The following is a 13,734-nucleotide window of genomic DNA, read 5'->3' on the forward strand; positions in this document are numbered from 1 at the left end:
TTTTTTTTTTTTTTTTTTTTTTTTTTTTTCTGGTGAGATGTAACGTGGTTCTGTTGTACACAGAAATTTTGGTTATTAATTTTAGGTATTATCTAAATTGTACAAGAGAGCCAAACCTAGAGGAACAAGTTGGGTAAGAGGTTGATTGAAGTTTAATCTAACAGAAAATAGAAGCTAACTATAAAATAACAGATAAATGAACAGTGTGTGGCAAATGGGTTTGAAGTAATTTGAATCAGTGAGCTGTGAAGCCAGAAAACATGCATTTTTTTTAATGGCTAAATTAGTTTATGAAAGAAGAAAAATTTTAACCAGAGAAAAATTCTGGTTGTTACTAGCAGACCACTCTGGTCTAAATCAAGATGACTATTTATTTTAAATGTGATATAATCACATTTCATGTATTTTTCAAATTTCTTACAAAAAACAACTATATTAACCTACTGGCCAAGATTGTTACTAGAAATTACTACCCTAATGTTACAAAGCTAAGAGTCACTGAAGAGAAATAGATTGTTATTGAGGGTGTGTTGATCTCTTTGGTGAAAATAAATATCACAAGAATATAGACTCGATTTCAAACTTAATTTGGTAAATGCAACCATTAGCTGAACAGCATCAGAAAGTGTTACTCAGTTATTCAGTTAATATTTATGTTCTATTTAGAATAATCAAATATTTATGGAGCACTTTCTAAATATCAAGCAAAGACCTACAAATAAAGGTGAGCAAAGCCAGATACATTTCTTGCTCCTATAAAAGTTGCAATCTAGTGAAGGTAAAGAACTGATGGACAGTACCACCTTCCTTGAAGAAGTAATGGAGGAGCTGTCCATGGTGAGTAAGGGTAACATGAGTGAAATGTTAGGGTAGAAGGGTGTGGAATGAGAGGAATGTTCCAGAAAAAAGGGATGACACAACAAAAGAAAGATCATGGAACATCAAGGAACTGGAAAGTAGGCAAGGTAAATGGTTAGAGAGTGGTGAGACAGGTGAGGTATTGTAGACCATATTAAAAAGTTTGGTTTGTATCCTAAGAGCAACTGAATGGTTTGAAAAAGGGGGATTACATAAGCACATTTCTGTTTTTAAAAGTCTTCTCTGGTTGCAGTGAGGTTGGATTACATGGAGAACTAGCATACTACAAAGAAACCAGATAGTAATGGTTATTGTCATACAGGTAAAAAACTATTCTTCAGTGCAGTAGGGTGATGATAGGTAGTTTGAATAATAGTAGAAGGAAGCCAATTGATTTAGCTAGAGCCAGAAAGAAAAAAGAAAGGCATTGTTCAAAAGACTTAAAACATGCTCACCAGTTGAAAAACCAAGTTAAGAATGGTTTGTTGATATTCAAAACAATACAAATATACCTGATACAATTGGGTTCATCACTGGGGTTAGTCAAGGAACTGACAGAAAAAGCTGATGTCATTGGAGTTCAAGAAACCATATATTAAATTAAAATGAAATTATCAGAGTGCCAACATTTCTCAATATTTGAAATGTTAATTTGTCCAATTTCAATTGTAATGAAAACCATCTATTATTAGGGTACCATACAGCAACAGTACTTTTTTTCATATCTAGTATGAAATAATTCATATCACCACATGTTTTATTGCCTTTGAAATGAAAATATAATAAAGATACTTGTTAGGCCATAATATTAAATTATGTCTCACAGATATGTTAAGCCTTTTATATTTAAAGAATGCAAATGAATTTGGTCCCCATTTACTTAGAAAATTTTTACACATACATCCCCAAAATGCTAGGGGATTTTTATTGATCAGCCTGATTTGTTACAAACTTCAGTGTTAATATGTGAAAATGTATTTTCATTGATGTAAGAATATTAATCATAAAAAACTCTATAAGAATTGTGTCTCAGTTTAAAATATGGTAGCAGCCCAACTCAAACACAAGTTTTAGGCATCAGTGAATATAATTAACCAGCCACAAACACTAAGATTAACAGTCTGAGGCTGGGTGTGGTAGCTCATGCTTGTAATTCCAGCACTTTGGGAGTCCAAGGCAGGAGAACCATTAGAGCCCAGGAGTTCAAGACCACCCTGGGCAACAGAGGGAGACCCTGTCTCTACAAAAAATTAAAAAAAAATTAGACAGGCATGGTGGCACATGCCTATAATCCCAGCTACTTGAAAGGGTTAGGTAGAAGAATTGCTTGAGACTGGGAGGTTGTGGGCTACAGAGAGCCAGATCTGAGTTATGGCACACTAGCCTAGATAGCAGTGTGAAACCCCATTTAAATAAAAAAAAAAATCTGAATTTTCATGCAATATATTACTACAGAAATGTAATTTTTATTAATAAGAAAAGTAGTAATACGTTTAGTTTATCCCATTTAAAGGCATTAACTTTTTTTTTCCTCAAGTATTCTTGGCAGAGAAGAGGACTCTATCCTGCTTTCAGCATCTGCTTTGCTATGAATTGAATTTTATCTCCCACCTTCAATTCACAGGTTGAAGCTTTAAAGGGCAAAATGACTGTATTTGAAAATAGGATCTTGGGGAGGTAATTGAGATTACATGAGGTCTTCCATAAATCTTTCCTTGGTAAAGGCTCTCTGATCCCTTAAAAGTATTTAAACATTGGAGTCAAATTAATTTGCTGTTCTGAAAAGTTCAAAATCAAGGTTCCAGCAGGGTTCCATTTTTGGTAAAGGTTCTCTCTTCCTGGCTCCAGGGAAATGGAAAGGTGGGTGGGCAGCAGGGGGCAGAAAGAGAGAGAGAGAGAGGCTTAATTCCATAGATTTAATATATTAATGTTCTCTCTCTCTCTCCCCCTCTCTTTCTGCCTCCCATCACCTGCCTTACTTTCCCTTTCCCTGGAGCCAGGAAGAGAGCCTTTTCCAAAAACTGAACCCTGCTGAAACCTTCATCTTGGACTTTCCAGCCTCTAAAACTGTTAATATTAATAAACTTCCAAGAAACAGGCTGTCCCTGATATAAATGGCATAAAATTGACAAAAAGAATGATAAATTAATTTCACTCCAATGTTTAAATAGTTTAAGGGATCTGAATGCACATTAACTTGCATACTATTTGGTACCTTTACTGCAGTATGTAATGTATCTGAAGAATGTATGTGATTACCACAAATACTTTCCCTTTATGTAGTAAATTTTAATTTAAAAAGTGCTTTAAAATTCACTGGAGAAAGTTTTGCCTTTAACTTATTCTTTTATATTGTCACTAATGTCATTAGTCTTACATGTTTGATGTATGTTCCTTACAAAGGCTGTCCTAATATTATAAAGGAGATACACAGATATCCTGGGAATCTTCTGAAAGTACACATTCTGATTCAGTGCATATGGGGTGAGGCCTGAGATTCTGCAGACCTATTAATCTCCAGTTAATGCTAATGCTTCTGATCTAGTATTTATATTTTTAGCATTGTATACAGGTCTTCTAATTTCTTGAAACCATCAGTACTAATTGAAGTTACCTGATTTCTTTGTTGATGGCATCCAGTTGCTCCTGAAGCATCATGGCTAGAGTCTGGGCATCGGAATGACCACTTGGAGAGAGAAGATCCATTGAGCTAAAAATTGTTTCTCTGTCATCATCATCAATATCAGACATTTCAGTGTCACTTTCAAAAGGGTGGCTGCTTAGTACTCCAATCTGTTGAGTTCTGTTCCACTCATGATCCCCAAGAGATTTCACCTGAATGGTAAATGAAAAATGCAGAATATTTATCACGTTGCTCATGTTCAAAGCACTAATCTCAAAGACAGCAACAACAACAACAGGCATGCTTTTACAACTGACCTTGCAAAAACTGAACCAATTATTAACATTTTAATTTATTTGCTTCCATAAAATAGTTCCTTGACGTCGTAAGTAATGTGAGGGATTAATTGTCAGCATAAATATCAAGATTTTAATAGAAACAAAGATGATAAATTTCTATATGATTTACAGTTCGATCATATTCCAAGGTAACAATTACTTTAAAGCACGTGTTTGCAATACTGTTCCTTATTTCCAAATGTAGCAATCTTTATTTATTTGTACGCAAGCATTCAAGACTTAAAATAATTAGTCTTCTTATATTTTCTTATTATAAGCTCAGGCCACAAATATTATCACATAAGAAATTATACAATAATTCTCTTCCCAATATTTATTTACATTGATTCTAACAAAATATTATTTAAAATATTGCAAAATTATGTACAGGCATACTCCACAGATATTTCAGGGTTAGTTCCAGCCCACCCTGATAAAGTGAGTATCACAATAGAGTCACACAAATTTATTGATTTCCCAATGAACATAAAAGTTATGCTAATTCTCTACTGAAGTATATTAAGTGTATAATAGTACTATGTCTAAAAATGAACATACCTTCATTAAAAATACTTTCTAGCTAAAAAATGCTAATGATCATCTGAGCCTTCAGTGAATTTTAATGTTTTTGCTGGTGGAGGGTATTGCCTTGATGCTGATGGCTGCTGACTGATAAGGGTAGTGGTTGTTGAAGGTTGAGTGACTGTGACAATTTTTAAAAATAAGACAACAATGAAGTTTGCCACACTGATTGACTCTTCCTTTCATTAAGGATTTCTCTGTAGCATGGAATGCAGTTTGATAGCATTTAACCCACAGTAGAACTTCTTTCATAATTGGAGTCAATCCTCTCACACCCTGCAACTGCCTTATCAATTATGTAATGTAATATTTTGCATCCTTTGTTGTCATTTTAACAATGTTCACCAGGAGTAGATTCCATCTTCACCAGGAGTAGATTCCATGTCAAGAAACCACTTTCTGTTCATTCATAAAAAGTAAATCCTCATCTGTTCAAGTTTTATCATGAGATTGCAGCAATTTAGTTGCATTTTCAGGCTCTACTTCTAATTTTAGTTCTCTTGTTATTTTCACCACATCTGCAGTTACTTCCTCCACAGAAATCTTGAGCCCTTCAAAGTCATCCATGAGGGTTAGAATCAATGTCTTCTTAACTCTTAGTAAGGTTGATTTTTTTTTTTTTTTTTTTTTTTTGAGAGGGAGTCTTGCTCTGTTGCACATGCTGGAGGGCTTGATCTCGGCTGACTGCAACCTCTGCCTCCTGAGTTCAAGCTATTCTCGTGCCTCAGCCTCCAGAGTAGCTGGGATTGCAGAGGTGCACCTAGCTAATTTTTGTACTTTTACTAGAGATGAGATTTCACCATGTTGGCCAGGCTGGTCTCTAACTCCCGACCTCAGGTGAGCCACCTGCCTCGGCCTCTCAAAGTGCTGAGATTACAGGTGTGAGCCATCGCGCCTGGTCAAGGTTGATGTTTTGACCTTCTCCCATGAGTCATAAATGTTCTTAATGGCATCTAGAATGATGAATCATTTCCAGAATGTTTTCAATTGGCTTTGCCCTAATCCATCAGACGAGTCACTACCTATGGCAGCTATAGCCCTGTGAAATGTATTTCTTACCTTATAATACTTGAGAGGCAAAATTACTCCTTCATCCATGGGCTACAGAATGAGTGTTGTGTTAGCAGGCACAAAAACAACATTAATCTCCTTGAGTATCTCTGTCAGAGGTCTTGGTGGCCAGGTGCATTGTTAATAAGTAGTAATATTTTGAAAGGAATATATATATATATTTTTCTCTGAGCAGTAAGTCTCAAATGTGTGTTTAAAATATTCAGTGAACCATGCTGTAAACAAATGCGCTGTCATCTAGGCTTTGTTGTTCCTCTCATGGAACACAGGTAGAGTAGATTTAGCATAATTCTTGAGGGTCCTAGGATTTTCAGTATGGTGAATGAACATTGGCTTCACCTTAAAAGTCACCAGCTGCATTCATTCATCCCTGTCCTCTGAAGCTTTGAAGTCAGGCATTTACTTTTCTTCTCTAGCTATGAAAGTCCTAGTTGACATCTTCTTCCAGTGGAAGGTGATTTCATCTACACTGAAAACCTTTGTTTAGAGTAGTCATCCTCATCAATTATCTTAGCTAGATCTTCTGAATAACTTGTAACAGCTTCTCCATCAGCACTTGCTGCTTCACCTTGCACTTTTATGTTGTGAAGATGACTTCCTTCTTTAAACTTTATGAACTGACCTACCCTCTGCTAACTTCAAAGTTTTCTTCTGCAGCTTCCTCGCTTCTCAGTCTTTATGTAATTGAAGAGTTAGGGTCTTGCCCTGGATTATGCTTTGGTTTAAGGGAATGTTGTGCATGCTTTGATTGTTTATCATTAAATGATCACATTTATGTAGACCACTAAAACTTTCTCCATATCAGTGGTAAGGCTGTTTTGTTTTCTTATTTGTGTGTTCACTGGAGTAGCACTTGTATTTTCCTTGAAGAACTTTTCTTTTGTAGTCACAACTTGATTGTTTCATGCCAGAAGCCTAGCTTTTGGCCTAACTCAGCTTTTGACATGTCTTCCTCACTAAGTTTAATTGTTTCTAGTTTTCACTTAGAGATGTGCAACTCTTCCTTCCACTTGAACACTTAAGGCTATTGTAGGGTTGTTAATTGACCTACTTTCAATATTGTTGTGTTTTGGATAATACAAAGGCCCAAAGAAAGGGAAAGCGATGGGAAATGCTATTGGAGCAGAAGTACACACAACATTTATAGATTAAGTTCACTATCTTATATTGGCATGGTTTGTGGCACGCTCAAATTATTATAATAGTAACATCAAAGATCACTGTTCACAGATCACCACAATAGGTATAATAATAATAATAAACATTTGAAATATTGCGAGAACTGATGTGGTTCACGCTTATAATCCCAGCACTTTGGGAGGCCGAGGTGGGAGGATCACTTGACCACAGGAGCTTGAGACCAACCTGGGCAAGATGGTGAAACCCCATCACTACAAAAAAATATAAAAATTAGCTGGGCATAGTGGTGCCTGCTTGTGGTGCCAGCTACTTGGGAGACTGAGATGGGAGGATTGCTTAAGCCCAGGAATTCAAGGCTGCAGTGAGCCATGATAGTGCCACTGCACTCCAGCCTGGTGACAGAATAATATTCTGCCTCAAAACAAAACAAAACAAAAAAAAGGAATATTGTGAAAATTGTCAAAATATGAGACAGAGATACAAAGTGAGCATATGCATTGAAAAAATAGCACCCATAGACTTGCGTGAGGCAGGGTTGTCAGGAACCTTCCAATTTGTAAAAAACAAACAGATAAACTAACAAACATAATGCTTGTGAAATACAATAAAGCAAATCACAATAAAACAAGGTATATCTGTAATTTTAAGCCCAAGGCATGCTAATTTACATGGTTATGCTTTTTAAATGGATATAAGAAGCCTTCCATTTGAAGTAACCAATTGACCAGTGTTTTTCAAGCTGTTATCTGAATGAATGAGGAGGTTGGGCATAAAAGAGAGGTCCTAGATCTCTTTTATTCTGCTTTTTAAAAAATTGGTTTTTATTTTTGTGATCATATAAAATGATTTCTATGGAAGGCTACATGATACTTCCCTGACCATTGAGTTAAGAATTGAGAATCAGAATTAGTATTTGTGTTACAACTCATGTTGACATCAAGTAGCACTTATTAATTTTTTGTCACATAATAATGAGAAAAGAATTGAGATTAACTTAATGTAGCTTTCATTTGCTCATTTATTTACTCATGTACTCAATAGATATTGAATGCCTACTTTGATGGATTAATTAATACATGACATACTGGTGCCAGTTTAAACCCAAAAGGCATCAAGGGCCTGTGTACAAATATGGACAAATGGATCCAGTTTCAGCTTTCTACTTATGGCTAGCCAGTTTTCCCAGCACCATTTATTAAATAGCGACTCCTTTCCCCATTTCTTGTTTTTGTCAGGTTTGTCAAAGATCAGATGGTTGTAGATGTGTGGTATTATTCTGAGGGCTCTGTTCTGTTCTGTTCCATTGGTCTATATCTCTGTTTTGGTACCAGTACCTTCCTTACACCTTATACAAAAATTAATTCAAGATGGATTAGAGACTTAAATGTTAGACCTAAAACCATAAAAACCCTGGAAGAAAATCTAAGCAATACCATTCAGGACATAGGCATGGGCAAGGACTTCATGTCTAAAACACCAAAAGTAATGGCAACAAAAGCCAAAATTGACAAATGGGATCTAATTAAACTAAAGAGCTTCTGCACAGCAAAAGAAACTACCATCAGAGTGAACAGGCAACCTACAGAATGGGAGAAAATTTTTGCAATCTACTCATCTGACAAAGGGCTAATATCCAGAACCTACAAATAACCCAAACAAATTTACAAGAAAAAAACAAACCACCCCATCAGAAAGTGGGCAAAGGATATGAACAGACACTTCTGAAAAGAAGACATGCGTACAGCCAACAGGCACATGAAAAAATGCTTGTCATCACTGGCCATCAGAGAAATGCAAATCAAAACCACAATGAGATACCATCTCACACCAGTTAGAATGGCAATCATTAAAAAGTCAGGAAACAACAGGTGCTGGAGCGGATGTGGAGAAATAGGAACACTTTTATACTGTTAGTGGGAGTATAAATAGTTCAACCATTGTGGAAGACAGTGTGGTGATTCCTCAGGGATCTAGAACTAGAAATACCATTTGACCCAGCCATCCTATTACCGGGTATATACCCAAAGGATTATAAATCATGCTGCTATCAAGACATATGCACACATATGTTTATTGTGGCACTATTCACAATACTAAAGACTTGGAAGCAACCCAAATGTCCATCAATGACAGACTGGATTAAGAAAACGTGGCACATATATACCATGGAATACTATGCAGCCATAAAAAAGGATGAGTTCATGTCCTTTGTAGGGACATGGATGCAGCTGGAAACCATCATTCTCAGCAAACTATCACAAGAACAGAAAACCAAAGACTTTATGTTCTCACTCATAGGTGGGAATTGAACAATGAGAACACTTGGACACAGGAAGGGGAACATCACACACTGGGGCCTGTTGTGGGGTGGGGGTAGGGGAGAGGGATAGCATTAGGAGATATACCTAATGTAAATGATGAATTAATGGGTGCAGCACACCAACATGGCACATGTATACATATGTAACAAACCTGCATGTTATGTACATGTACCCTAGAACATAAAGTATATTAAAAAAAATAAAAAAATAAAGTATATTTTATGTGGCCCCCCCAAAAAAATATAAGGACAAATGGATTATATAGTGTTTGGTATACATAAAAGCGGTTGAAAGAATGAACTATACTTAGGCACCAAAGGACTATTTTACTTCTCTATAAAATACAACTACATTACTCAACAAACATAGCTTGCAAATTTAAAATTAAGTTATTGACTGAATGGAAGGCTAGCACTGCCCCTTATCATTAATAGTTCTTTGTGAACACAGGAATAGTCTATGTACATTTTCTTCAAAGTGTTTTTAAAATACTAATTTTAATTAAATTAATTTGAATGAACAACATGAATGCCATTGCTCAAGTGCCCAAGAAAATCAAAAGGCTACATGTTTGACAAGGTAGTATAACAGTTAATATTACACTACTAATAGTATTGGAAACCACACAAATATAGGCCTACGTTTTGACTCCATCACTTTGCTACCTGTGCAATGTTTAACATTTAACTTTTCTGAGCCTCAGTATTTTTATGTCTGAAGTTAGTGTACAAGTAGTACCAACTTCATAATGTTATATGAATAAATACATGGGAAATGCTTATTCAATTTTGGGCCCATAGTTGGGGCTTTATGTTACTTATATATATATATATTTTTTAAAGTCACATTCTGTGTTTCAAATTAACAAAAATGCTAGCATTTTCTAATTATGTCAGTGTTAAAATTCTATCCAAAATGAAGTGATCTATTTAAATAAAACTAGAGAAGAGTTGAAGTTAAAAGATTAACCTTTGGTTCATCTCTTCGCACACCCATGCGGCCTCTCCTTGGTCTTCTTATCACTTTAGTTGTTCTGTAATCAGACTGGCTGTCCACTAGAGATCCCACTGAATACCGTAACTCAGCCGAGGTGTCTAGATGAGTTCTGGAAAAAAGGAAAAATATAAAATAATCCAATCTCAAATATTAAACTTACCAGGAAATTACTATCTGCTGTTTCACTAGCAATAAAGCAGAAGTCCTCAAGGAAATCAAACCTCAAGAAAGAAAACTGATAAATTGTCATGACTCTGAGGCCTCTTTAGAGACTTATGTCAGAAGCTGCAGTCTTAGGTCCATTCCTGAAAGTCAAGTGCATTTTCTTATTTTAGAATATACAGTACTTATAACCTTTCTGTTTATTATCATTTTCAAATGCAGTAGTAAAATGAATCATAATAAGACTGATAATCAAAATCCATTAGGTTAAATTCTGGCAATTTAATTTGAGATCTTTTATGTATATCACAATATGTGCTATTGCTTACTGTGTTTGTTTTAAGTATTTCTGATAAATCTAGCTAAAAATGTCTAAAATTTGGGGGTCCCAGAACTTTTCCAATTTTAAAATGTTTGGAGAAATTTATTCACACATTGTCTATTTTTCACATTCTATTTTTCAATTTAGAGAATCAACAAAATGCTTAAATTTAGATGGACCCAAAGCTTATGGTCTTAGTTTTATAAAAGAAAATAGGATATACTACCAAAAGTATTTTTAAAAAGTTTTTGATAAGACATTGTTTCAAAAGGATGAAGAAAAATCTTTTCATAAGCACATTTCATTCTTAAATCTGTTTAAAGATGAAAGATTTGGAAAATTTTAGTTGGAAAGTATCATTACACTAGTTTTCAATAAACATGGTAATAACGTGCCCTATAATCAAAGTCCAGGCATATTACTTATATGTGGATTTATAGCAAATTCATTTTATTGTTACAATAATGATGATGATGATAACAGCGACATCATGCTGCCCTATAAAATGAAATAACAAATCCATCATCAGTAGGAAATACACTTAAAGCTGTTAGTTCTGTTGAATTTGAGGCTTCTGCTGATTGACTATACTCTCTTTTTAAGTTATCCTTGTGAACAAAGATAAGCACTTCCAAATATTATGTAACATTAAAAAGGGGAGGTGAGGTCTGGGTGTTTGCAACAACGGAAGACACTAACTTAAGAAAGTTCTTGTTTTGCCAATGGGACATTAAAACACATGAACTGAAAAACTATCCCTCAAATAAGTGACAGCTATTGTTTTTGTAGCAATATACTTGACACTTAATGAAGTAAACAGGTTTTATCATGGATAAGTTACAAAAAAAACCAACAAGGCCATATTCATAAAGGACACAACTCTCTGTCTTTATCTGTTGGGCAGAGGCTCTAAGTTTCATGAAGAACAAAGATCAGAGTTTAGTTACCTTCCTACGTCCAGGAAGGCGTTCCTAGTATATAACAAGCACTTCATAAATATCTGGCAAGATGATAAATACATGAAATGATTTTAATACAAGCTTAAACTATCTTGCTCTCAACAGTCTGGGTTCCTTTTTCCTGTGGCTGCTTACCTTAATGTCCCTTTAGGTATCAGAGTGGAGTTTCTAACGTGAGAACTCATCATTCTATGAGCATTGTTTTCTTGTTGATTTATCTCACAACTCTACATAACTTATTTAAAAAAAAAAAAAAAAAAGCAAAACACAGATCTAATCATATCAATTTCCTGCTTAAAATTATTCAATGTCCTTAAAGGACCTCTATAATTTGGACCTTTGCCACTTTCCAGTTTCATTTTAAGGTACTCTCTGCATAGCTTTTCATACAGCTGTACTGACTTTCTTTCAATTCCAGTAACTCACACTTTCTTTTTATTTCTTTGAACATGCTTTGTTTGTTTGTTTTTGTTTGTTTGTTTGTTTTCTCCTGAAAACAGTCTCAACACATGTGGTTAACAGTTTTAAGGTCTCAGTTTAAAAATATTATTGCCATCTACTATTCTAGCTCCTAGTATTCTTTTTATTATAACACTCCTCACACTCATCTCTCTCCTCTTTTTTCCAGTTCTCTGAGATAGTTCTTTAACAGGAGAAAACAGAGGCAATATTATCATGCTAGTTCAATTTCTAAATCATTCTAGGTGTTCAATATTTTGAAAGGCTTTTGGAAGTGCTAAGTAAGTCACAAAATAGGTATCAGTTCATTTAAGCAATGAACCCTGTAGTTTCTCCTCCTGAATCTCCTGTTCTTTAATCTCATTAAAGAACTCGCATAAATAAGCCAGGTAAGAATTTTTTTAGAGAAAACCTATTACCCATCGCTCTGCTTTCTGGAGTGTCCTCTGTTGTCCTTTCCAATTACCCAGATTCTACCTTTTTTCAGAGTTGAGCCAAATCAAGCCCTTTCTAGTCACTCTGGAACTCATTTTACTTTCTTCTCAGATGAGATATTAAGAGACAAGAGTGGTCACTGATACTCACTCACCTAGCTTATCTCTCCTCACCTCCCCACCTAGTAGATCAAAACTTAGTAGACTGAGTTCTCACACACCTCCTATTTCCATTATTGTTTTTACAAAATTATTTGTCCTCAGAAGCATGAATGTTCTATAAATAATTGTTTAATAAACATTCAGTTATCCTGTAACTTATTATAAGTTCTGTTTAGCTAGCTTACCTTAATTATTTCTATATTTTATACTTGTAATATGATTTACTATACATACTATACAAATAATATGATTTACTATAATGCTTACTTGTCTTATTTTATCTGCAAAGCAAGCCTGTGAGATAATCAGAAAAATATCATTTATGCCTATTTAGGTACAAATATGTATTTATTTAGAATGTTATTAAGGAAAACAGGTTTTCCAAAATCAAGCAGCTTGTAATTATCTGTCTGAGTCTTGGGTATGTGAATTATCTTATTCTTGGTCTAGGGTTCCTTCCACTACAATCTGTTGATCAAAGAATAATTGTTCTATATAGGCCCAATCATCCTTCATTGTAGATAAAGATCACATTGTTAGGCTGCCCATAACGACTCAGTGCAGTGATAGACTTTTAGACAACACTTTGAAACTCTGTATTTTGAGACCTAAGGTCAAACAAACAAGGAACTGACCATTTATTCTTATTCATATATATTTAATCTATTGATTCAATAATGCTTATTCTATGCATTGACTCCCTTGATATTTTATCAGTTCTTCTCCTTCTCCACCATCCTCGTTATAATAATCATAACTATGTGAACACATACCATTGAAATAATAATTTCAGCTCATATATAAAAATCAGAATCTTAAAAATTTGAAAAATAAGAATGATTTTCTCAATTAGTGACTTACATATATAAAAGTTTCTTGGGTGTTTTTATGTCTGCCAAAGTTTCTCATATTAAATTGAATATGGAAATACTTAAACTATTAAATATTGTTTTTCCTTATTGAAAAGAGTTTAAGACACTTTAGGATTTTTTATTTGAATTTTTATTTGAGCATCTGAATAATGCTTTACCAGATATTCATTTATTCATTCTATAATATATCTTGAGAGCATACTCTATGCAAAATAGTTTTTTAGGTGTTGAGATTATGGTAGTTATCAAAACAAATACAAACCCCTCCTCTGGTGGAGTTAACTTTCTAAAGATGAACATAACACCAAGAAAGACGGACTTTTCCTAAAAGCCTTTGGTAGTAGAAAGTTTCAAACAGCTGCTATTATTCTGTGTTGCCTAGTAAATACATGTTTTTTTTTTTTTTTTTTTTTTTTTTTTTTTTTTTTTTTTTTG

The 13,734-nt window shown here is 34.5% G+C and overlaps 1 protein-coding gene across 1 annotated transcript in view; it reads right to left on the reverse strand.

The window, feature by feature from the left end:
• PPFIA2 (PTPRF interacting protein alpha 2) overlaps positions 1 to 13,734 on the reverse strand; it is a 486,204-nt gene that overhangs the window by 66,480 nt on the left and 405,990 nt on the right. The window contains exons 16-17 of the mRNA XM_026454621.1: positions 9,903 to 10,038; positions 3,473 to 3,693 (exon numbers count right to left, since the gene is read on the reverse strand). Coding sequence (XP_026310406.1) covers positions 3,473 to 3,693; positions 9,903 to 10,038 — 357 coding nt within the window. The remainder of the gene's footprint in view (positions 1 to 3,472; positions 3,694 to 9,902; positions 10,039 to 13,734) is intronic.

This window comes from Piliocolobus tephrosceles, chromosome 10 (genome assembly GCF_002776525.5).
Source record: "Piliocolobus tephrosceles isolate RC106 chromosome 10, ASM277652v3, whole genome shotgun sequence".
Lineage (NCBI taxonomy): Eukaryota > Metazoa > Chordata > Mammalia > Primates > Cercopithecidae > Piliocolobus > Piliocolobus tephrosceles.